General features: G+C 44.4%; 1 protein-coding gene across 1 annotated transcript in view; it reads left to right on the top strand.

Annotated features, from left to right (window-relative positions):
- The first annotated feature begins 7,531 nt into the window (after positions 1–7,531).
- RAPGEF1 (Rap guanine nucleotide exchange factor 1) overlaps positions 7,532–25,067 on the top strand; it is a 119,949-nt gene continuing 102,413 nt past the window's right edge. The window contains exons 1-2 of the mRNA XM_073314829.1: positions 7,532–7,816; positions 15,605–15,676. Of these exons, the coding sequence (XP_073170930.1) occupies positions 7,792–7,816; positions 15,605–15,676 (97 nt within the window). The 5' untranslated portion in view covers positions 7,532–7,791. The remainder of the gene's footprint in view (positions 7,817–15,604; positions 15,677–25,067) is intronic.

Here is a 25,067-nt window from a genome sequence, read left to right as displayed (position 1 = left end):
CGTGTTGGTCCCAGGATATTAGAGAGAAAAGGTGCATGAGGTAATATATTTTATTGGACCATTTTGTATGAGGCTGGGAGTTCCTTTCCCAAACCTGAAGAAGAGCTTTGTGTGGCTCAAAAGATTCTCTCACCAACAGCAGCTGGTCCAATAAAAGTTATTACCTCACCCACCTTGTCTCTCTACTGTCCTGCGTTTGGAATTTAGTTAATAATTGTGTTGAATGTGCACAGGCTAGAATAGATTCCAGCTTCTGTTCCCAGAGCTCTGTTGGATCTGCAGGGCTTAGAGGGGGAAAACATCATCCAAGCTCATTTGCCCCTCAAAAGTCAGCAAAGATGACTACACACACACACAGAGCAGATCTGCCATTTTTCAGCATAGAAATGTTAAATCAAAGTCAGTCATTAGACTGTGAAATGCAAGTGGATACTTTGCAATTCTTCTGCACACAGCAAAGGGGTTAACTGAATGTGGGCTCAGCTCTACTCGCATGCCCAAACAGCCCCACTGACCTCAATAACTTGGCATGGGTGTACCAGCAGAGTTTGGCCCTCTTTGTTTTTGTTCCAATGTGTCATGCTATGCTGCCCTCTAGAGGCATTAACTATATTGATGTCAAAAAGACCCAATATAAAGTCAGTCCTGTCAATTATTAACCCACATCCTGCTGTGCTTACTCAGGGGAAATTCCCCTTGGCTTCATGATAGATTTGATGGAGTAAGAACTACGCAGCTTGGTCCAGTGTAAGGAAAACAGCACAAAATTCTCCTTTGAGAAGATATATCAGTGTGTTCACTAGAGGCAGTGTGGCCCATAGAAAGGGGGATCAGACTCAGGGTCAGGAGAGCTGGGTTCTTAGCTCGGCTCTGCCACTGATCTGCTTTGTGACCTTCTGTGAATCACTTAATTGCTCTGTGCCTCTGTCTCCCCTCTCACCCTTTGTTTGTATTGTCTATTTAGATTGTCAGCTGTTCAGAGCAGGGACTATTTCTCACTATGTATTCGTACAACACTTAGCTCAGTGGGCCCCAGGTTGCAATTGGGGTCTCTAGGCAAATATCAATAATAATTACATAAAAACTACATTAAAAGAACATTGTTAAGGTTACAAAGTCAAGCCTTTGGAAGTTAGGCCGTGCCAGAGTTAAGGCTGCCTGTGCATTCTTAATCCAACCCCCTTGTCCACATGCATTAAGATACGGTCTTTACTTACATGATCACATACTACTTTTTCCACAGGACTAGTGCACCAGTGGCTATAGACCCTTCTGCCCCTTCCCAACTCCATCTTCACTTTTGTCCCCTTCTGCTCCTGCCCATCCCCCCTTCCTGACTTGTCCCTGTTCCACCCTGTGCCTATCCTATACCCTGACTCCTGCATCAGCTGCTGACCCCCCTTGCTTCTATTGGCCCAACCTCCATGGCCCTTGCCCCTCTCCCAACCTTTTTAGACTCCCCTGTCTTTTTCCCCTCTCTGCTCCTGCCTCTGTCCCACCCCCTCTGCCCAGCTCTTGCTCCTAATGCCCCCTCCCCTCACGGCATCTTCCCCCTTTTGCAGACCCCCACACAGTTCCTCACCTCTCTATAATAGAGTCATTTGGCTTCCTCCTTCTACACACTGCCTGGCTGCCAGCATGGGGGACAGGGGAGACAGCAGGATCCTTGGCCCCATTCCTCAAAGATATTTAAGCCCCTAACTCAATTTGATTTCAGGGGCAGTTAGGGGTCTAAACAGGATCTGGACCCTTCTGTCTCAGTTTGCAAAGGGGTTTGAGGCTGGGAGCACAAGATTCCAGTGGATTCCGTCCCTCTGCCCCTGTACCAAGTTCAGCTACTCAGTGTTTTTGGCCCTAAGAAGGAAACTTACTAGGGTCAAAGAGGTAGAGAGGGTTCAGGGCAAAAAGGTGTTTGTGGGGCTTATTCACATGAAAATATATTTTTCTTGTTTTATGCTGTTGCTCATTAAAACTTTGTATTACCAACTCGGTAAAACACAATACAGATAAACTCACTAAAGTGACATGTATTTCAGGGTGCTGAGACCATCTCAGATCCTCCAGTTGCTCAAGGCAAACTTTCCAGAGGATGCACTTTTGGAATGACATAAACATCTCTGTCTCTAGACAGATGGAGAGATCTTTCTGGGTAATTGATTGTTTCCAACTTTCAACAGAAATATTTGACCACTTTCCATTATCCTCACTCACGATTAGAGAAATGAATTAGTTGTCTGCCTAACAAAGAGCATCTGCAAAAACATGAGCATGTTACTTGTCCTGGGGAACCTCGTATTTTCACATGGAAAATGGGCATTTATACACACACAAACCCATTTCTGTGCCCCTTTGCCATGCTTACTCTGATGTTATCAGAGCCTCCTGATCGGTGTGTATGTGTAATAACCTACACACAGAATAATTTAGTTCTAGTGATCATGGCACATAGTGACCGTTACAACTCTGGATCCCACATATCTGGTAGAATCCACGCTCTCCTCACAAGGTATAGATTTTGCGTCTCTGGGTGTCTGATTTGGAAGGCAGTTGTATTATGGATCATTCTGATAAAACAATCAAACGGTGGAGGCTGCTCAGATTAATCCTTAACTTATAAAGTATCAAAAAGTAACTGATAAACAGATGAACCCACTATAATTGTCTAACATTTTTAGCCAGATCCATAGCTAGTGTAAATTGGCATACCTTCAAAGAAGTCAAAGGAGCTATGCCAATTAACATTAGATGAGGATTTGGCCTCTTGTATTAAGTCTTCTTTTCAGCTAATGAAAGTTTTCCGTTTCATACTGGTTGGGAAGCTTTGTATCTTGTAAACTGTATTGCTGGGCATGGAACAATGAGATAACATGCCAACTAGTGGTATTTGGGCTCTTGGGTGCTTATGCCCACCATATAAGGTCTTTGTATGGATCTGTTTGTTTCCTAATCAAGTTGTGATTACAGCTACTGGTAATTTGTTCTTTGCAGATTCTGCCAGTCTCTTGTCTGTGCTGGCCTGCTCCTATAGGCACTCTGGTGAGAGTCCTTGCTTCTGCAGTAATCTTGAAAGGCTGGGAACATTGCAGCTAACTAAGTCCGCCTCGGATTGTATTTGACTGTATAATTCCAGTTACTGTACTCTCTAGTGCTCCTGCTATGACCAGTTTGGGCAGCTGTCTTCAGGGAGTCCTCCTCCCCACATTGTCCTTTCCACATCTGGTTAGCAGATGTTCTCAATTCTTTTCAGCAGCAGCGGCATTCTAGAATGCAAGACAGAACAGCAGACATGGATGAGTGTATGACAATTGTCAATTAATACTTTAAGCATTAGTACACTGTATGCGCACAAGAGGGCAGCAGTGCTCTTTCTAATTTCTCAGCACTTTCATATTTCTTATGCAATTTCCCGTGCTTAGTGGGTCAGATGTAAAGTTAAATGAATCGTTTCAGGAAATGACCTTGAGGAGGTACAGTTTATTGTCTATTAACTTTCTTTAGTGGTTGTCATTATAGACAGACAAGCATGTAGCAGATTCAATTGGCACAGCTCTGAAGGCCTATGACAGCTGGCAAAGTGTTCCTGAAGGGTTTGCTTCCTGTGTGCTTCTCCCAATGAAGAAGCGGTCTCCAGAGAGACCAGCCCCAGGTTGTTTTATGAACTGATGCTGTTAGTCTCTTGCAAGTCTCTGCTACATAGATGAATTGAGTCAATAAGCTATTCTGGATAGTAGCACAGCATGACACCAGAGCTAGCTCCATGAGCCCTCTGGGACACGTTCCTTATTCTCCTTCCTCTTCCGGAGGGATCCTCACTGCCTTAAAAGGCAACACATTTAAAACCCTGGATTGACCAAACAGAGGGGGCTCTGGCATTGCCTCAACAAGTGCAAGTCTGAATGGGATCTGTCATCCCCATTTCCTCTTCCCCACCTTTTGCACAGCTTACTCCTGTGAGTCACATACTGTATGCACAACACAGACAGTAGCTTTCATTGAAGGCAGTGGGATCTGCACATGTCTATCCAGGGCAGAACAGGTCCTGTTAAATCAAAGAGAGTTACTGTTACTTAATGAAAAACACCCTATATAGTAACCGCTCTGCTTCTGTGTTACCCATTATCATCACTCTGTCTATCACCTTACCCTACTCTGAAAAGTGACCACATCAGAATAGCCTCTTCTTACTCAATAGGGTTGCTTCCTCTGTGTATTCACAGTCAGATCTGCTTACAGTACTGATTCAATATGTATTCACTACTTCTTATTCCTATTAGCCCTGCAGAGTCCACACTGCTCAGCAGGGCTAATGACAAGGTTCCCGCAGCTTGCAGCTCCCTAGGGATCTTTATGTGGGGGAGAATCTTCACCACAGAGTGGGGGCTATAAAAATATAACACATTACAGGATTTGTTACCTTCCCACCCTGCACTCTGTAGGGCTGGTGGGGAGGACCCAGGACCTGAAAAGCATCCATTGTGATCCAGGGGAAAGCTGCTAAAGACACAGTTCTCCCCCACCCTTGCCAACCTCTGTGCATGGATCTAGGGGTCATGACTGGGCTCTCTGTTTTAGTGACCACCGTAATTGCAGTATAACTTCACTGAAATCAATAGATTTGCTCTCTATTTACACCAATGTAAGCAAGGAGAGAATCTGTCCCAAAATAATTTCTGATTTTTAAACAAAGAACAAACAAAAAACCGCTCGGGCTGAGTCTTTTCGTGGAGCAGACAAAGAAGTCTCATTCTGAGCAGTAATGGGCATGAAACACCTATCATCTCCATTGATGTAGACCTTGTACAAACACAAAGCTCGGGTAGGGGCTGGCTTTGTTTGTGGAACTTACAGCAATTTAAAAAAATTATAATGGTCACATGGTCAATTTTTTAAAAAGCAGCAAAGTCAGGGCATGTGCCTCCTATATACTGTACCAAGGTGCATGAAATATGGAGCCTAAACAACTTGGCAATGTCCCTTTAAAAAGGGACCAAGGCCTAGAAAAATATTTAGGTACCAAATACCTGAGTTGATATGTGAGTAGGAAGTACCGTCTTTGGGCTAAAAACACAACAGATTTATTTACTGATAATACCTTCCATCATCATCAAGTTCGAGGTGCTTATGTAATGCTTGTCTCTACCCAAGTCTCATAAATGAGTTAATCTTCAAATAGGATCGTATTAATTTCAGTGCAAACTGGTCCCATCCTCTCTTGAACACTGTGACATTATCTATTACTGCCACTAGAGGACACCAGAGTTTCCCTCCTTCCATGTCAAGATTGTGTCCTTAGGGCTTATTGATGTCACTGATTTCTGAACAGAAATTAAAATGAGTGCCTGCATGACGATATTTGGTAAAGAAATGTCTAGATGCCTTAACACAGCTGAGTGTTATGGCAAGTTAGTTTTCTGTTGATATTGCAGATCCAGTTCTAGCAAAGGGGTCTTATTGCTCATGAGAAAAAAGCGGCCGATTCTGATCTAATTTGCATCCATGTAAATTCAAAGAAACTCCATTGACATCCAGGGATGTTGTTCTGAATTGACACTGGTGTAGCTGAGCGTGCAACATGTGTTAAGGCTTAGGCCTGCGTGACCTGTTATTTGGATGCTCTGTGGTGTTTCCTGGCAGTGCAACTGCCCAATTAAAGCTTAAAATATGCAGGAAGTTGCATAAACTACAGACCTGCTTCCATTGTAGTTAACTGGAATTTTTCCATTGACTTCAATGACAGTAGAATTGAGCCTTAGGAGCCTAAGCCTGGAAGATGCAGTGTATCCTGAACTCTCACTGAATCTCTCAGGAACTCAAGGATTCAGCATTTTGCAGGAGGTCTTCAGTGCTTTGCAGGTTTGGAGCAGCTACACCTGCTTTATAGAACTCCTTATTGTGTCCTTGAGACAATGTGAAGTTTCATTCTGGGGGGAGTAAAAAATCTGGAATAATTCTATCAAAGCCAGTGGAATTACTCTGCATTTACACTGCTGCTGAAACTGAGCGTGGAATTAGGCCCCTAAGCAACAACATTAGACAGAATGAAGAATAAAACATTTAAAATGGAATGTGAAGAGCACCCCATTCCCCCATTTATTATGTATAAGGCACCATGTATGGGGCCATGGCTGTTTCTTTTAAAATAAATTACATCTCACTTCTCAGAATATCCTAGATGTCACTGCCCAGCCCCTTAGTGGGTGTAAATCAATCTAGCCCTCAGCGTTGGAGAGAAAAGCTGGAAAATATGAAGCATGTGCATCCTAAAGACTCAGAAACCAGGAGGTAAATAAAAAGAACACAACATTTGTTTAAAATCTCATGAATTTTGAGGTTTGGCCTCAGGATTTTTGAATAATTGGCAATACTGCATACAGGTCTGTTGGGGGATCTCTACTGGGGGTTAATCCTTCCTTAATCCATTGTCAGGGGATCTCTCCCTGGGGTTAGTGCCTGGCTGTCAAGGGGTCTCTCCCCAGGGTTAATGCCCCCCCTGGCCTGGTTCTCAAGGGGTCTCTCCCTGAGGTTAATGCCTACTGTGCCCAGATTTTGGGGGGGGGGCCTCTTCCCAGGTTAGTGCCCCCAGATGTCAGGGGGACTTTCCCTGGGTGTTAGGGGCGCTCTCCCTGGTGTCAAGGGCTCTCCTGGGTTAGTGCCCTCTGGGTATCGGAGGTCTCTCACCAGCTGTCAGGGGCTCTCCCCAAGTTAGTGCCCCTGGGTGTCAGGGGTTCCCCCTAGGTTAGTGCCCCACAGGTGTTGGGGGTTCTCCCTGGGTTAGTGTCCGCAGGGTAGTGGGGGGCTCTCCCCAGGTGTCAGGGGCTCGCCCTAGATAAGGGCTCCCCCCTGGTGTCAGGGGCTCTCCCCGGGTTAGTCCCGTCCCCCCTCCCCCCGGTGTCAGGGGCTTGCCCCACGTTTGTGCCCCCCCCCCCCGGTGTCAGAGGCTCGCCCTGGGTTAGTCGTCCCCCCCCCCCCGGTGTCAGGGGCTCGCCCCACGTTTGTGCCCCCCCCCCCCCCCCGGTGTCAGAGGCTCGCCCTGGGTTAGTCCTCCCCCCCCCGTGTCAGGGGCTCGGCCCAGGTTAGTGCCCCCCCGGTGTCAGGGGCTCTCTCCGCGTTAGTGCCCCCCCCTCCCCCCGGTGTCAGAGGCTCTCCCCGGGTTAGTCCCGTGGCCCCCCCTCCCCCCCGTGTCAGAGGCTCTCCCCGGGTTAGTCCCGTGCCCCCCCCCCCCCGTGTCAGAGGCTCTCCCCGGGTTAGTCCCGTGCCCCCCCCCCCCGTGTCAGAGGCTCTCCCCGGGTTAGTCCCGTGCCCCCCCGCCCCCGGTGTCAGGGGCTCTCCCCGGGTTAGTCCCGTGCCCCCCCGCCCCCGGTGTCAGGGGCTCTCCCCGGGTTAGTCCCGTGCCCCCCCGCCCCCGGTGTCAGGGGCTCTCCCCGGGTTAGTCCCGTGCCCCCCCGCCCCCGGTGTCAGGGGCTCTCCCCGGGTTAGTGGCGCCTGGGTACGGGGGCCTCTCCCCGGCGCTGCCATGCCCCGGGCGGGCGGCAGGGCGCGCTGTGCGAGCGGGCTGCCTGGCCCTCGCTTCCCTTCCCTTCCCGGCCCGGCGGAGGGCGGGGGGTGGCTGCGCCGCCGCCGCGGAGCCTACAGGCCGCCGCAGTGTCTCTGCCTGATCCAGCCCGGCCGGCAGCAGCAGGCGGCGGCGGCGGGTCGGAGCAGGGCGCCCCGGCCGCTCGCTCCTGCTGGGCTGGGCCTGAGCCCCGGGGTCGGCGCGCGGAGCCCGGCCCCGGCCCCCGGCGCGGCCCCGACATGTCCGGCAAGATCGAGAAAGCAGGTGAGCGGGCGGGCGGGCAAGGCCGGGCGCTGCTCCCCCTGCCCCGAGGCCAGCCGGGCTGCTTCCACCGGGCCCGCACGCCGCTGCTCCCCGTCGCCGGCCGGGCTTGGGGGCTCGGAGCCCGCCTGAGGCGGCGCAGGGCCTTACGGGCAGGGATGGAGCCCGGGCCGGGTGTCCCAGCCTGGGGGAAACCCCCCCCGCCCCCGCCGTGAGGGGAGACGGGCCCTGGGGGGCAGCGGGGGAGGTGGAGCCCGCGGGGGGCAGGAGAGGTGGGGCGGGGGTCGAGCCTTGGGGAGCCGCCGGCCGTGACTGAGGCGAAGGGACAGCGAGCCGGGGAGGGGAGGGGCCAGGGCTGGGGACCCCCCATCCGTGGCGCCGCGCCGGGGGCTGCCGTGCGGTGCGGTCCGCGCGCGTTTCTGCGGGCTGTGTGTTTGCCGCGCAGGCCGGCAGGGGGACGAGCTGGCGGTGGGAAGCCTCCTGTCAGGGGTCAGATCTCGGCGTGCTCAGCCCTGCCTGCCCCGCCGCCGAATGAGCTGTTGTCCCAACGCGGCGTCCCTCCCTCGGCGGTCTCCGGGGTTAAGGGCCCTGCTCTGCCTCTTGCTTCTTGTTCCCTTTGTGTTGTGGGTCACTCCCATCGTAGAGTAACCCCGCCGCCTGGCTTGTGCCTTTGAAAGCACCCTCCTGGCAAGATATTTACCTTGGTCTCTAGAGCTCTCTTCTGTACTGCTGGTATAGGGCTGTCCCAGAAAAGGTTACTGAACCTGATAAGAACAGATTTAAAAATTGTATTAAGATGATGGTTTTTTTTTTAAAAAAAGTGAAGGGTACAGAGTTTAAGCATAGGAGTTTTTGGTTATCATGGAATTACTCACTCCTTCTCTGGTGAGAACGTCAGGACTATTTCATAAATATCTTCTAATCTATTTCTCTGTGTCTCTCTGTTGTTTTGCACACCCTGGCACTTTTACAGTCATTTGAATTTAACAATCTGTAAACCTGTGGCACTGTGAAGTTTGTGGCCTACACACAATTAATTGTAAGTTACTAAACTTTTCTGTTGTTGGTAATCAGATGAGAAAAAATGAGTCTGTAGGCATATTTCAGGGAGAACTCGTTCACTTTTTCCTATCCTCTTTGCAAATCTCTGGAGTCAGGCTGGGGTGACTGCAGTACAATGAGCAGTTAGGAAGATGCTCTTCCTGTTCTAAACGTGGATACATAAATGAAAAATACTTACACATGAATCATATTGTCTCTGTACTCCTGGAAATCATGTCAGGTTCTCAGTTATCACTTGAGATGGCTGAATGCCCCCTGCTTTTCCATGTAGTGTGGGTGGTATATTTAAAGATTCAATTAGTGTATTGCAAATTAAACAGTGAGTGTATTTAGTTTAATTATGCTGCATTTAATTAGCAAGAAAAATTAGAGTTGTGTTTTTCTTTTTAAGGAATAGCTAGACAGTTTCCTGTAGGGAAGGTACAGTAGGGGAGTGTATGTGTGAGGAGTATAGTATTCATGTTCAGTAGCCTTTGGCTAGGCAGTATCGTTTTAGCAAAGGAGCTAAAGTTGGTGGCAGTGATTTTGGTTTTTGATCATTCAGATTCATTTTGTTCTGGCTTCTGAGCTGTCTTGCATCAGAATGCATTTTCCTGTGATATGGTTCTGGAGCGGCCCCAAGGAATAAGTGAGTGTAATTGCCTGCTAGCCATCTTTTAAATACAGTACATAGGGTGGGGGACATGTCTCAGCACTAAGTTACTGTCTAACTAGTGTGCATTGCATCATAGGACAAATGTGATTGCAGAAATATCATATATTAATCCATGCAAGATTTCCCTAGGATTTCTCCCATAGCATTACAGCAAAATGCTACACTCTGGAATCCTGCATATACTTTAAAAATGTTTATTAGTATATCATTGTTGTTCATCCCAGATAAACTAGGTAAGATTTGAAAATGTTAGCATGCATAGATATGGGGTCAGCTCCAAAGGAATTGGCACCTGCTTATGCCAGAGACCAACCATATTGTGTAAAACGCAGATTTACAGGCAAGCTATGAGCCTGACTTTGCAATGTGCTGAGCATCCACTGACGAGCGCAGAGCATCTTTCAGGATCCTAGCCCTGTGCAAGTACTGTAGCTTGTACAATTGTGAGAATGCAGTGGGTGAAGACTTTGTGCAGAAACATTCAGGAGATTGTCTGTATCAGACACATATTGTTGTGGCAGTTTGCTCGGTAAGGGAAGCCATAACTCTGTGAAATTGTCCTTTAACTGTTTGTAGTTCCATTTCTCAGAGGAAATGCTCTTTGATAGAAACTCCACTTCTAAGTCAAACCAGGAGACTTAGGGGCCAGCCACTTCAGTAATATTTACCTCATGGTACCGAAGGTGGGGAGGGTATGTGTTATAATCAGCATAAGTTTAATCAGTACTGTCACCTAATAAACATAGTCTGTGACATTGGAGAGAAATTTTATCCCTACCCTATTGCAAAGTGTACAATAGCAGATTAAAGATACACTGAAATACAGAACCATATAGCAGGTGCCGTGGGGGCTATAGCCTGCACTTAGTATACATCTTTCACTGTAGACATTCTTATGAGAATGCCAATATACGGTGGATCCATTTATGTTGCAAATTAAATATGAAGTTGCCAGGTAAGGAATGATACTGTGTATCTTCAAAGCTGGCTTAGGCTTTGAATGACTTTCTAACTATCCATACTGAGTGGGAGGGAAAGAACATATCTCCAGTCTGGCTGGAAAAAAAAGAGAGCATATCTTACCTTTGGCAGTATGCGGGGGTCCTGCTTCTATCTGATATAAGAGGATGTTATCTATCCCAGAAACCATTAAGCTATAGGATTTAATAAAAATTATTAAGAAACAATAGTAGATAATAGCTGCCATCCAGTTGGCCAAGGAAGGGTGGACAAGGCTCTGTTTGGAGTCTGTCAGTACCACTAGTGAATGAAATAGGATCATGGGGTTCCATGTGGCAATGCGGCGCATGATGATACATTCAATTTACTGGCATTAGATTTCCCACATCCCTTAGGCTCAAATCAGGTAACTCTCCAATACTTAAAGCAATCCTCTATGTTCTCCATTTCAGATTGGAAATACATATTAAATTATCTTCTCTTCCTTTCTCCAGTTGTGTGTTTGCAGCTTTTAACCTTGACTTTCAGTGAATAGTTACAGTAATTCTCAGGGTTGCCTTAGTTTTTATTTGTATGAAGTCTGTTGCAAGTATTCCCGATGTAACACCACCATTCCAGACCCTGTGCCACTTCACCCCATTGATCTAGTCAGTGTTGCAGTCTTGATCTAAAATCCAGAATGGGGTTGCTGTGAAAGAGACGAAAAAGCTGCAGACTGTGCTTCATTTGTTCATTACCAGGGATGAATTCGTGAACTTACTTATCTGGTGGATCACAGACTCCAGGGAGCTGAATTATCCTGCATCCTTCAAATCTATGGGAAAAGAGAAAGCAATAAAACGCAATCAAACCTTGGCCTAGAAATCAAAAATTTCCCTGTGAACAGGGTCCATTTGATGGTCTCTCTATTAGAAAACATGGATTTCAATAGTTTGAATGAAGCTATATGCCAGGTTACTGTTGTCTTCTATGCATATTTAAATTCTTAACCTTAACATTGTTTAGGAAGCTCTTTAACATCCTCTATACATCTGTCTTTTCAGAAGCGGGTTGTTGGGGTATAGATACAAGTTGCTTTGTGGCCATTGTGTTGTCTGGTGGGCATGAAAACTTTAGCTCAGCTCAGTGGCCGACTGCAGGTATTTTTTTCACAGAAGACCAAGGCATCAAACATCATTGTCTTCAGCTCTTTCTTATATATTTAATTAGTTTAGTAAAGCTGTAAAATCTCCTGCTTTTTAAACTGTCAGCATAAACTTCTACAGGAAATTCCAAGATACCTTTTCTTATGGGAAATAGTTAAATAAAAAGACATAACACAATGCAACTGGCAAGAATTTATACATCCTGATGGGAACTTTATTGTTCAGCCAGAGTCTTTCACATTGACTTATGACGTGTTGAATTGTGCATATTTGAATGGTGGAGTATTATGAAATTTCTCAGTACGTTAGTTTTTTGCCTGTTAGATAATTTGAAAAGTAAAGTCAAAACTATCAAGGACTCTTCTACCTTTAGTCATATCTTCATCGTTCAATGAATCTGGAAATTATCCCATGTTGACTCCTTATTTTCATATCAATATAGTCTTCCACAGTCCCTTCCACGTTGTACTGAATTGTATTTAGGTGATTTATTGGGCAGATGTCTGTCTCTGTTTCCACCACTGTACCAAGTTCTCAGATATGAAGGAAGACTTTCAATTTAATTAGAAGTTCTGCATTTGACCGACATAATGTCCCTTTTCCAGATTAGTGGCTTTTGAACAAAGTAATAATCTTCTGATGAAATGTCTTGACCTGGAAACTGGAGATTAAACGCTCTCCACTGCCTGCATCCTTGTATGGACTCAGTTCATTGTCAGGAAGGCTGATCAGTTGGTATCTTTCAGTACTCACACTTTCAGCATCTCCTGCAATCTTCATTGAATTCCATTCCCATGTTGTCGTCATACAGACATTTTACTGAAAATTAAGTTTCTATTAAAAAGTCTTGCTTAGTTGTGTGTAGAGTCAGGCTGTAGAGATACAAGGCAAAGATTATGACTTGACACTTCCCAGAGAGCTTGGTACAAAGAGTGTTTCACATTTTTTAAAGATGTTGGGTGTAAGCTTGATGGGTGTTGAAAACAGCATGGCTTCAAAACTACACTGTTAAAAAATGTAGCCTGCGGGCTCACTGGAGCATGATTGAGATGCTCATAATGGTTATAAGAAAGGAGTGGGCAGGGGAAAAAGACAGCTGAAGTCCAGTGGAATGCGAGGCAGCTGGATTGTGACTTAGTCAACTAAAAAATTGAAACTGGAAACAATTGCTAAATTTATTTTCTGGGTGTGGGCAATCATTTTGTGTTCTCTAACAAAGTGAGACTGAATTTCAGTGAATCCAAAAATATATCTTTTGGTGTAATCCCACAGGTGCCTGCGGTAGGTCTCACTGGCTCTTGTTCTCCTCCTCCTGGCAAGTAGAGAGAATATGGAAAGCTTACTTTTGATCAAGAACACGGCACAAATCTGTCTCATCTAGGCCCACAGCTTCATTTGCAAAAACATTCCCCATGTATAATAGACTTGTCATTTATCAGCACCAGCTTGAGTTTTTACAGTCTGTTGCATGAGTGAAAGAAGACATTTGCTCCGGTGCTAGGGATTCAAGTTGTGGCTATGCTATAGGTTTCCTTGGGGCTTCAGTTTTTCATTTAAAAGCTTTGAGTTGCAGTTGGTACTTCCATCAGTACACTAGTGACTACTATGTCTATTGCATTAGTAGGTGCACCTCATGCTATTTCCAATGGTATAGGATCATCTTTGTATATGGAAGTTAGGAAAGACCCTAAAAACTGAGAGGAAATGATAACTTGCCCTGTGTATTATCTCTTTAATGTGTAACATTTGCTTCTGAGCTGAGAATCTGTATACAGAAGTGGCAAAATGAATTTTTACAGTTGACTTATAACCTGCTAAAAAATGAGGGCTTACAGAGAATCTCACAGCATCTTAACTGCAGCTGTGCTAATGGTGGTATTGTAAAGCAGAGGTGAGTGTAAAACCTGATCCATTTCTGAATTTTGTTTTAAAGAAGCTCTTTATTCACAGCCAGAGAAATGTTTGTATTTTATTATCTGGCAGTAGGAATGGCATCCAGTGGCTAATCAGACTGAATCCAAAGCTCTCATTGCCTATTCATGTTCCAGCGGATTCATTGATGTTTCCCTCTACTGCTATTGAAAGGTGGCAGACGGAACTAATTAAAACATCCTTGTACAGCAATGAAGGTGAAATGATGGAACACATCACTCTTGTTCTGTGCCAGATAAAACACCAGAAACCAGGCAGTTTCCATGTACACGAGAAGCTAATAAATTACATGTGATAGCCACAGGCAAGGTGACTTAATAGCCTTCATTTTTCCCCCGTTGACTATCTTACATAGTTAGGATAAATGCAGAGGCCTTAATTTGTTCCATTTTCCCTAGCCAATTACCCATAGGGTTTTTTTCAGAAGCTAATGCTCATGAGTTTCAGCAGTAGTAGAGCCAGTGCCAATTAGCAAAGAAGTTAAATCCCATTGACCTCTTATATGCACTGTTGCCTGGTACTGAAATGAATCTTTTCATTTAAATAGCCAGTGTACTTCCATGCTGGCTTTGCATTAGCTACAAAAAATCTTCACAGGTATGCAAGCAAAGGGATTTGTCAGCTTCTCAAACATCGACAGCAAATGGTTTTCCTACTGAAAGTAGTTTCATTCATAATTCAATGCTTTAATATTATCCTTTACCTTTTGAACATTGGCAGCTTTTGATTGTTTTATACCTGTCCTGTGAAATTCAGACTCTGTGGCCTTGTTTACACACACAAGTTGCAATGCTTTAAGTGTACTGATATAGTTGGACCGGTACAAACCCCCAAGTGTGGATGCAGTTATACCAATGTAAAGGTACTTCTATTGGTATAGCTTATTCCTAGGCAGGAAGGGGAATAAGCTATAGTGGGATAAAGCAGCTTTATACCGGTATAACTGCATCCATCATGATGATGATGATGTTGTTATTACTTGTATTACTGTAGCCCCAAGAGCCCAAGTCATGGACCAGAACCCCACTGTGCTGGTGGTGTATTGATATAACTCTTTCTGTACAAAATCGCACCCCTGACAGAAATAGTTATACTGGGAGTAAAAACTGTGCATAGACTAGTCCTAAGCTTTTCAAGACAGGGACTGTTGTCTCCTACCTTGTGTTTGCATGATGGCTAGCACAATAGGCTGCAGTTCTGTTTGGGACCTCTGGGCAATAATGTAATACAATGAAGGGGGTTCCCAAGTGCTTTAGGACACCCTTCTCCCTTTTGTCTGTGATTAGATTTTTCTGCAGACTCTTTCTTAGCTCCTGGTTTGGTTAAATCAGGCTAGCTGTTCTGGTGTCAGCAGTGAGTTTTCAGGCTCAAATCCGGTTGGTCTATTCAGCTCAGGTTGCTCTAGTTACATCAGTAAACAATACCATGGTTAAGCCATTGCAACAATGGCAGTATGTGAGACATAGTGACAGTATTTGACTGTCATCCAAAAAGGGTGGCACTTGGCACTCATCACCAGTCTCTGTGTAGCTGGGACTCTAAGGTGGTAGCCAGCTATGTAGTGTTACAGAGCGTCTGGTCTTCCAGACCAGTTCCAGCAGAGCCTGCTTCTAGTAAAAAGTCCTATGCAGGCACAAGACGAATATCATTCATACAGCTTTCCATACTCGATATGATGGTCCTTCATTTTCTCTCCATTCTGTTTCAAACATTGACTGTAACTATTGATGCTTCACTACTTTTTGAACTTCATCTCAGACAATGAAAATAATAGACTAATCAGCTTCTAGTCACTCTCTGTTTCTAGTTTCTGTATATTAGCAGGATCCTTTAACGTTTGGGTTGGAAATATTTTAGGAGAATGTTATTTCCTTTAAAAAAAAAAAAAACAGTTTCAATTGCAGACAAAATAAATGTCAAAAACCCCATGGAAATGTTTCTGTTCATGCTAGTTTGTGTAATCTTGATTTTATAGAACCTAATTTTGGGGCATAAATTGGCCTGACAGTTCCATTAATTTGATTTTTTTTTTTTCAGTCTGGTGCTGTGCTAGTGGATTTGGTCAGAACTGCTGGGATGAATCGAGCATACATGAACTCCTGACAGAATGTATCTTTATTTACATCTAAATATAAGTTTTCTGTGTCATCTGTTATAGGTAAAATGGGATTTTCACAGGTGGGAGCATGCTGCCCCAGGAACATTCTCCAGTACTGCCATACAAACTGCCATTTTACTACAGCCTGGCAACTTTACTCCTGAAATACCAGTGCTGCAGTCTGTACTCTTAAAAGATATTTCTGAACACTGTTTATAGTTTTGCCTATAGAAAAATGCGTCTACACAAGATTTCATTTACTTGAGACAGCAGTACTGTCCTCACCCAGCACATGAAGCCTCTCCATAGACGAGATGAATTCCAGTTCCTCTATATTGTATTGTAGTTCACTCATACAGCCCCTCATTGTTAACATTATCCCTTGATGTTAAATCCATTCATGGTTGTTGCCACTGCTACCACTGTTCTTTGCTGGACCTGGGGAGGTAGTGTTTCCAGGTAGAAGTGGATGGGGACAGGGAAGTGTAACAGATGTTCAGGAAAGGGAGCATTAATAGTCTGTATCTGAACATTCATTGACTCTAGTATCATGGGAGCTCTGACATATAATATGTGTGGGAGAATCAGTTTTACATTGTCACTTCATGTTATGTCAAATCTAGCTAAGTGACTTCAAGTATTATGGTATCTGACCTATAAGCAGCTAAACTGTCAGAATTGTCTCTGTCTTGGGCAGCTTCCTACTTGCATATTTCTTTCACCTTTTTATTTCCCCTTAACTACCAAGAAGGATGGTCAGTTCAATGTGGGTGACCTGGGAAAGGGGAGGGCATGGTGCAGGGGTTTAGACTCATGGTATTCTAACAGTCCAACATTTTCCAGCATCTTGCTTCATTTTCCCAGGAATAGGATCTATGCTCATGCATGTTAGGGGTTTCCCAATGCTCTGAAACTGTCATACATTATGTGATCCAGGTCAGGGCTCTGGTAGCGCTGCAGGTGCAACTGATGAAACACTCGTGCATTGTTATGTTAAGGGAGAAATACTAAGGGCCTGTCTTCTCTACAAAGTACTCCCATTGAAGGAGACCATGTTACAATATGATTGTACCCCACATGGGAAAGCACATTCCATTTTGTATTGTAGACAGGACCTTTTTGAAAGACTGCAGATGAGATACTCCTCATGTCTCCAGATAGAAATGGAACTCAAGTCCTGCAGTGAGTGGATTTAATACTCCTGGGGAATTCTGTGCCTAAAAATTCTGCATATTTTATTTGTCAAAATAACATAATATAATTACTCCTGTTTCAATTATTTTGGTAATTTATTTCAAAATACCTTTCAAACAGTATATAAGGGATTCAAATTTCTCCACAGTTGAGACATTTTTAACTTATTTCGTACATGTACAAATCTTAAGTTAAATCTTAAGTTTTTGTCATGTGAATGTGTTTCTGAAACATACATAACACATGTAGCTTGTAAAGTTAGTGACTGGATGCTGCAGTCTTGAATGTTTGAGAAAGTAACATGTATCATTATAGAATTTGACCAATGCACCTAATGTGCGGTTTTACGGCTGTTAACCTCTAGTTTGTGGACAATATCATCTTATTTACTCATCAGCCTGATTCTTAATACTGCCTTTACATTGTGTGGCATATGTGGTTTTATCCTCCAATCTTTTAGGACTTTTTTCTGATGAGTCTTCTAATCTACCAAACCACCCAGTCCCTGCTGTACAAGTGGTGTTAAAATAACCTGAGGAATGTACTCCATATTTAGAAAGTTTCCTGAACATAAGTGTCATGCAATAAAGGGCTTAGGGCAAGATCAATATTTTAGCTCTGGTTTTACAGTGCATTCCTACCAAGTCCAGATGATAGTGTTCTGTGAATCCTTTCAGTGTTCTTAAATGTGGACTTTGGCTAGTAGCACAATACTATTTGAAACACAAAAGTCTGCCGAAGTGATGACTGTGCCTTTTTATTGGCGTTACACCAACATTAGCCAGAGTTTGTCATTTGGGGGACTTTGTGGACTTAACAGAGCTACTGTGCAGATAAATGTAATGGATTATGGAGTATGTGGTGTGGCACGATGCAGGCAGCTTCCTCTACATCTTCATGTAGTTTGCACACTTTGGTTTTGATCCCTGGCAGTGTTGAGTTCTCACAGGTTCTGTTGATTTCATTGTGCCAGACTGTTTACACTGAAATTACATAAAGCTCCCCCTCCTTTTTTTGTGTGTGCATGTTTAATCAATCTTAAGTTTTCATCTTTCTGAAAAAATGCATTAATGATGCCCAGGGAAACGGAAGAACCCTTATAAAGTATTTTAAAGGAATTTAAGAAACATTTCAAGAAGCACGGTTTAAAACAGATGCTCTATCAGAATGGATTTTTTTTTAATTATTCAATTTCAAAATATTCAAGCTGACAGTGCCCCTTTAAAGAACCACTGACTCCTTGTGGAAAACTTTCATTGTTATGTGTTCAGAGAGAAGCCTGCTTATATGTAATTATGTTTCAAATATTTTCCTCCTATGTTTTTGTTTGTGAAGGCTTGGACTAAACACAGCTGCACCAGTTTAACTAAAGGTGTGATTTTTATACTTGTTTAGTTAAAGTGGTGCAGCTTTGTGTGGACACTCTTAAATCAGGTTAAACCTGATTTAAATTGGTTTACCTTGCTTTGGTAAATTCACAGGTGTGAAATAAACCCAATCATAACCAGTTTTAAACAAATATGAGAATGTCCACATGGAGTTGCACTGCTTTAATTTAAATTGTTTTTTAAACTGGTGCAATTTCTGTATATAGACAAGCCTAGGAAGATTTGGGTGGATATAGGTTCTTTGTTACTTGGAAGCTCATCAGCTCCTCCTTATTCCCCAGGTAAAGTCATTCCTCTGTGGGTACACTTACATCAGTTTAAAATTGGTTCTGTTGATTTACCTTGTGCCTGTAAATTTACTGATACAAGGTGAACTGATATAAACCAGGTTTAAATTGATTCAACAGCATCCATGGACAAAATTACACCAATTTAACTAAATCGGTGTAAAATCCCACCCTTAGGCTATGGCTACACTACAGAGCTTATAGCAGTTCAACTGTGCCACTGTACCACTGCTAGTGTGGATGTTTTAATCTAATGACAATGGGAGAAGCTCTCCCACTGGCATAGCGCTGTCCAAATTGGTGCTTAGATCGGTGTAATTTACATTGCTCAGGGAGCATAACTTATATTGACCTAAGCTGTAATGTGTACCTAGCCTAAGTTAGACTGGTACAACTTTGTGTGTAGACCAGGTCTGAAATATCCAGATATATATATGCAGGGTCTTCAGTCTAAAAATTCCCAGAGCCTGTCAGATTCCTAGAATTGTCAGAATTTTTTCCTGGGGGGATGGGTCATCAAATTCTCCTACAGCAGCAAAATTCCACACTTGAGGCTAGCAGCAACCCAACTGTCCAACAGACGGGCCTCTAGCAGAAACATTTTCTGAGTGTTTCACAGAAACACTGAGTGGATCACATTTGAGATTCTTTGGAAACTTTCCAGCAATTTTTGTTCAGAAAAACCATGGAATCCAAAATAAATAAAACAAACTAACAGAAACATAAATTAAGAAACAATAGCTTACTGAGATCATGTGCTTAATAATACTTACAAGGAGTGAGGCGGAAAATGTCAATAACAACAAAGAGCAATTGAGGGCTGATGTATGACAATTATTATGAGACTACCTTTGAGCTATTGGGCCAAATCTTGCTGTTCTTGCTCAGGCAAAACTCCCATTAAGATCAATGGGGATTTTGCCATCTAAGGCTTGTAGGATTTGGCCAATTATGTTTTCTTCTGACTTAAATTGGTTGAATAAGACCTCTGTTTCTCTGGCTATTATTATAGCTATACAGCTACAACACTTTTTTCCTGTGTTGAAACATTTTCAAATAGATTGGCAAGGCAGGTATGTCTGAAATGAGGATTCAGTATTGTTTCAATGAAACTGGCTTAAGTGGGGCTCAGATACCATACTGATTGGCCCGGTCGGTATAAGAACCCGAATAGAGTAAGTGGAGGTAGGAAAGCATTTGAGCTGTAACTTGAGGGTTTAGTCTTCGTTAGTCACCTATTTCTGTCCTTAGTATCCTGTGGGTTGTAGGTGTAGTTGTAGGTTTTAATGATTCCTTGGGGCTATGATTTCTTACTAACGTAGTAATAATTAGTGTGAACAAGTTAATTTAGCAAACCACTTGTTACACACTTGTCTGGCTAAACTGGAAATGGTCAGGACATTCCTCTATTTCTGCCTCTCACAGTTTGGCTTGCATTATATTTCTTTTGGCACAAAGAAAAACACAGTGCTGCTTGAGTGTGGTGGCCACTGTAAATGTTGTTACCTGACTTTCTAGGGGAGAAATAAAAGTGGAGAAGACCAAAAAGAACCCCGAACAAAACTGTGTTGTATGCAAATTGCTACAGAGACAGCGAAAGAAAAACCTATGGGCAGCAAAGCGTTTGCTCAATATCAGTGTGGTTAGTATTTACACAAACTGTCATCTCCCTTGTGCTGTTCAGACTAAGGAGAAACAAAATATCCCGCTCCGTCAGCAAGGGATGACTCAACGCCAGACTGAAAGGTTACTATACCACTGGCAAATAGTGTGTGTGTGTCATCAGTCTCATCCATGTCCTCTAAGACAGTAATTCTCAACCAGAGGTCTGGGGCCGTCTTGAGCAGGTTTCAGAGGAGCCTCCAAGCAGGGCCAGCATTAGACTCTCTGGGGCCCAGGGCAGAAAGCCGAAGCCCCACCACATGGGGCTGAAGCCCAGGTCCCTGAGCCCCGCCACCTGGGGTTGAAGCTGAAGCCTGAGCAATGTAGTTCGTGCCCCAGGCAATTGTCCTGCTTGCTAACCCCTAATGCTGTCCCTGGATTTATATGCAGAAAACCAGTTATTGTGGCACAGGCAAGTATGGAGTTTCATGGTGGTGTCGGGGGAGGCTCAGAAAGGAAAAGAACCTCTGCTCTAAGAGATTGGGTTATGTGCTGCACTTAAAATATAGAGCTGAAGTATCTTGGGAAAAACCTGCCAGGCCAATGTGCTCTTAACAGTTCTTTAAAAAGGGAGTTTGTTTAAAATCTGCAGTGAAAAATACAAGAAAAAAAATCACTTAGGTGAATGTTTTTTCTTCTAATCTTGGACTCAGGTGAAAGCAATTATCCAAATTCTATATGTGTATATTGGTAGCTCTTTCACTTAGATTTTGTCCTGATTTACATCTTTGTTCACCAGACCTTAACTCTTATGAGAATATTTCACAGTAATACTTAGTACCTCCTTGGAGACAGCAGATGTACAATAAGTGATATGTAGGTACACGTTTCTCTAAGTTTTTCATTTGGTTGGAAGCTTGGGAAATGCCAGGATGTTAAGGATTAAAATTCATCATTCTGACCAAAGACTGGTCTGGTCTAACTTGCATCCTTGGCATAAGCCATCTAGATCTTAGTGGCTTTTTACTAGATATAGCCACACAGGAAAAATGTATTTACCTGACAGTTCTCCAGCATTACCACCTCCTTGCCCATGTTCACAGTAGTGACCTGAATATATATTGTATACTTCCTTCTGTTCTGTTTGAAGGTTCAAGAGAATTGTGTCTGACAGCTGAGCAGATTAATGAATCTATAAACCTTGAGGTTCTCTGGGTACAGAGGTGCATAAGAGTAACAAAAGCTATGTTTGAAAGCTAGGTTGACCACTGGTATGGTTGTTTTAATACTGCTTGAGTTGTCTGTGTATTTATGGCTGTTATAAATGACATGATCCAAGATTACTAATGTTTGGTCACCCAGACAATCAGCGGTTCCACTCCTGAGCTTCAAAACATTTCCTGCATCAAATGAAACCGTGTTTTAGGAGAAACTAGTCTCTGTGCCCAAATTTTGTTAAGATTGCTGCTGAAAAACAGTAATTCCTTGTAGAAAATTCTGGTGTATGTTACAGAGTCTGGTGCCCATGGAGAATAACTGCAAAATAAGATTCACGCATGGGCTACCAGCATTCCAGTGTGTCCGGTATGTACAGCTAACAAACTTGACCCTTATTTACTTTTGTTTGCTTTTTTCCTTGAATACTTCTCAAATTAAGTATGTGATGTCTGAAGGCTTTTGACCGCCTAATCTACCAAGTTTCAGCCACCACGATAATCATAGAAAGAAAAGGAGTACTAGTGGCACCTTATAGACAAACCAATTTATTTGAGCATAAGCTTACTAAAGCTTATGCTCAAATAAATGGTTAGTCTCTGAGGTGCCACTAGTACTCCTTTTCTTTCTGTGAATACTGACTAACACGGCTGCTACTCTGAAACCTGTCACTATAATCATGTGACACTGTGATGGGAATGCTAGTGCTCCGTGGTATAAATGCCATGGATTTGTTTTCGATGTGAAACTGGAAGAGCTGTTTTGTGTTGGTATGGCATAGAAAGATCTTTGTTTGTTTGAACAGTCTTAAACTCCTGTTTCACTTCTTTCCTCCCAACCCTCATTAGTTCGTAATGACACCATCTCTTAAATTCCTGGGTATTGATGTAGCTGCGGTTGCAGTTTGTTAGCTGGTGCTGCTGTGAAGAAGAGCCTTTGACTGCAGCAAGGTTTTCATTACTCATTTGTCAATACTGTCAGAGTAAAACAAATTAAACCTGATAGAAAAGTTTCTGCTTTCTTATTAAATGTACACCGTGCAGTTTCTTGTGCTCCCTCCCCCACAGTCTCACCATTTCGTGCCCTCTGGCAGAGTGTTTTTGACTGTGCTGTTGACCGGGACAAGGTGCTAGAGAAGACAAGGTGCCACTTTGCTGGTTAGGGAAAGAGAAGACAGACCTACCTGCCTTGTCTCTCTGTCTGTCAAGACTGTTGTAGGCCATGATGCTTAGACTCTCCTAAAAACCCAGAAGGAACTTAAAAGACCTGTGCTTCCCAAAGATTTTTAACCAGTTAGAGTTGTGAATTTCACTCCGTTTGGATCTTGCCAGCTGAAGAATCTCCGGAAAATCAACCCATGTGATGGGTGAAAAAAGTGGTTTTGGCCAGAGCTTCCAAGATTTTGGTTGGCAGAGGAAATACAGTTGAGGTTTTTAATATTTTTGTCATTTTTACATAGCCCTCCGCACAGAAAATAAGACAGATCAGTTTGGAATCATCACATTGCTGTGTTTACTGAAGCAAGTCACAGGCTTTCAGTAATTGTCTTGGCTCTTGGACCAAACGGGGGAGGCAGTTTGTCTGCCTGGATATTTTTTAAAAGTGATCATTACAAATGGAGTGCCTAAGGTGCCACAAGTACTCCTTTTCTTTTTGCGAATACGTCTCATTGTGAAATCCCTCCAGAGAGGGGTTGTCTACTCTGCAAGATGGGAATGCTAATGATTTACATGTTTGTACACAGCGTGGGTGAGTGAATGAAACTAACACCTTTCGTAGGAAATGAGTGGATTACAGACAACAAAATGCTTTCCTAGATGAGGCAGGGTTGTAGTGGAAGAATGAGATGCAGTAGGTAGGAGGGGAAAGACTTGCAATGGTTAGAAATTTGATTCACTTGATCACACATTGCACGCTTGTCTGTGACCGATACATTTGTAGAATTGTAGTCACAATTGTGACCCAGCATTTTCGTTTAAGAGAAATGCCAACCACCTTCTAGATGTGTATTTTGTGGGAAATATTGGCGTCCTAGTCCTTCTTTCTCTCATACTTTCTGGTCTTTATGTATCTTGCTGTGTATAATCATGGTGTGAAAAAGTATCTGCATAGTAGTTTGTGAGGCATCCCACCCGCCCGCTTTTAAATTAACGCCCTGTGGATATTAAGGAAATGCACACTGCACAAATCCTAATGTAGATGCACTGCATTGGCATAAAGCAGGATTTACATGGGTGCTGCTTAATTTGGCAGCATACCAAAGTAAGCGGCACTGGTGTAAACCATGTTTGATGTGTTCACTGTGTGGAAAAAGGCAAGGACACGTGGTATGTGTTTTAACCAGGTCACATCTCTTAGTCAAATTATATCCAAGGTTCTCCTCCAGAAAACAGCCAAGTGTAGTCACTCAAGTGGTCCTTTGCAAATTCTTGGGGGCTCCCACCACAGCAGGAGCCATTCATTACACTAGGAAAGTCTCTAGGCGCCTCCACTTGTCCGCTAGCATCCCTCTCCTTTTTGAGGACCTCGACCTCCCCAGCCGGCACCAACATCAAGTGTATTGGAGGGGCAGCCCCCCCAGAGTAGTACCACAGCCCTTGGTTAGCCCCCCCAGAGTAGTACCACAGCCCTTGGTTTGCATTTATCCCCCGGGGGGTTACAAATGATGCTCCAGTCTTAGGAGGAGATGCCCTTCGGATGCCACTTTGTTACCTTTTTGGATTTGGAGCCTAAATCAGCAAGTTCCTGTACTGGGCACCTGCCACAAGATGGTGCCAGCATCAGCTTAGGTCAGGGTGGGCAAACTTTTTGGCCTGAAGGCCACATCGGGATTGCAAAACGGTATGGAGGGCCGGGTAGGGAAGGCTGTGCCTCCCCAAATAGCCTGGCCCCCGCCCCTATCCACACCCTGACTGCCACCCTCAGAACCTCCCACGCATCCAACTCCCTGGTCCTTGTCCCCTGACTGCCCCCTCACGGGACCCCTCCCCCTATGTAAGTCCCCCTGCTCCTTGTCCCCTGACCATCCCGACCCCTATCCACACCCCTGCCCCCTGACAGGCCCCCCGGGACCCCTGACCCATCCACCCACCCCGCACACACACTTCTTGTCCTGGGACCACCCGTCCCTAACTGCCCCCCCCAGGACCCCACCCCCTATCCAACCCACCCACTCCCTGTCTCATGACTGCCCCCCTCCCTGAACCTCCAGTCCCCTGACTGCTCCCCGGGACCTCCTGACCCCCCCTTCCCTTACCTCCTTACCAGGCCATTCAGAGCATCAGGACAGGCTTGTTGGAAAGCCTGGGAGGTGGGCGGGCGCAAGCCGTGCTGCTCGTGCGGCAGCGTGGCTGCGGGGGAGGGGGGACAACAGGGGAGGGGCCCGGGGTAGCCTCCCTGGCTGGGAGCTCAGGGGACAGGCCAGATGTGGCCTGCGGGCTGTAGTTTGCCCACCTCTGGTTTAGGTGCTTCCACCTTACCCCACATGGGCTACTTAAAAGTTCAGCCAACCCAATACCAAGATCATCCAGGTACAACTCGGCTCCTATATCAGACAGGTGCCTCATGCCAGTGCAACTTGTCTACATTAGGTGTTTGTAGGTACACTGATGCCAATTCATTAACATAGCCAGGGCTCTCCTGAAAGAGCTTCAGTCAAATGAACCTTAGGGCCTAATCCTACAAGGTGCTGAGCACCGTCAGCTTTCGCTGGCTTC

Source organism: Lepidochelys kempii, chromosome 16 (genome assembly GCF_965140265.1).
Source record: "Lepidochelys kempii isolate rLepKem1 chromosome 16, rLepKem1.hap2, whole genome shotgun sequence".
In the NCBI taxonomy this organism is placed as follows: Eukaryota; Metazoa; Chordata; order Testudines; family Cheloniidae; genus Lepidochelys; species Lepidochelys kempii.
Note: the sequence above shows the minus strand (reverse complement) of the source record. Positions and strands in the feature narration are given on the sequence as shown.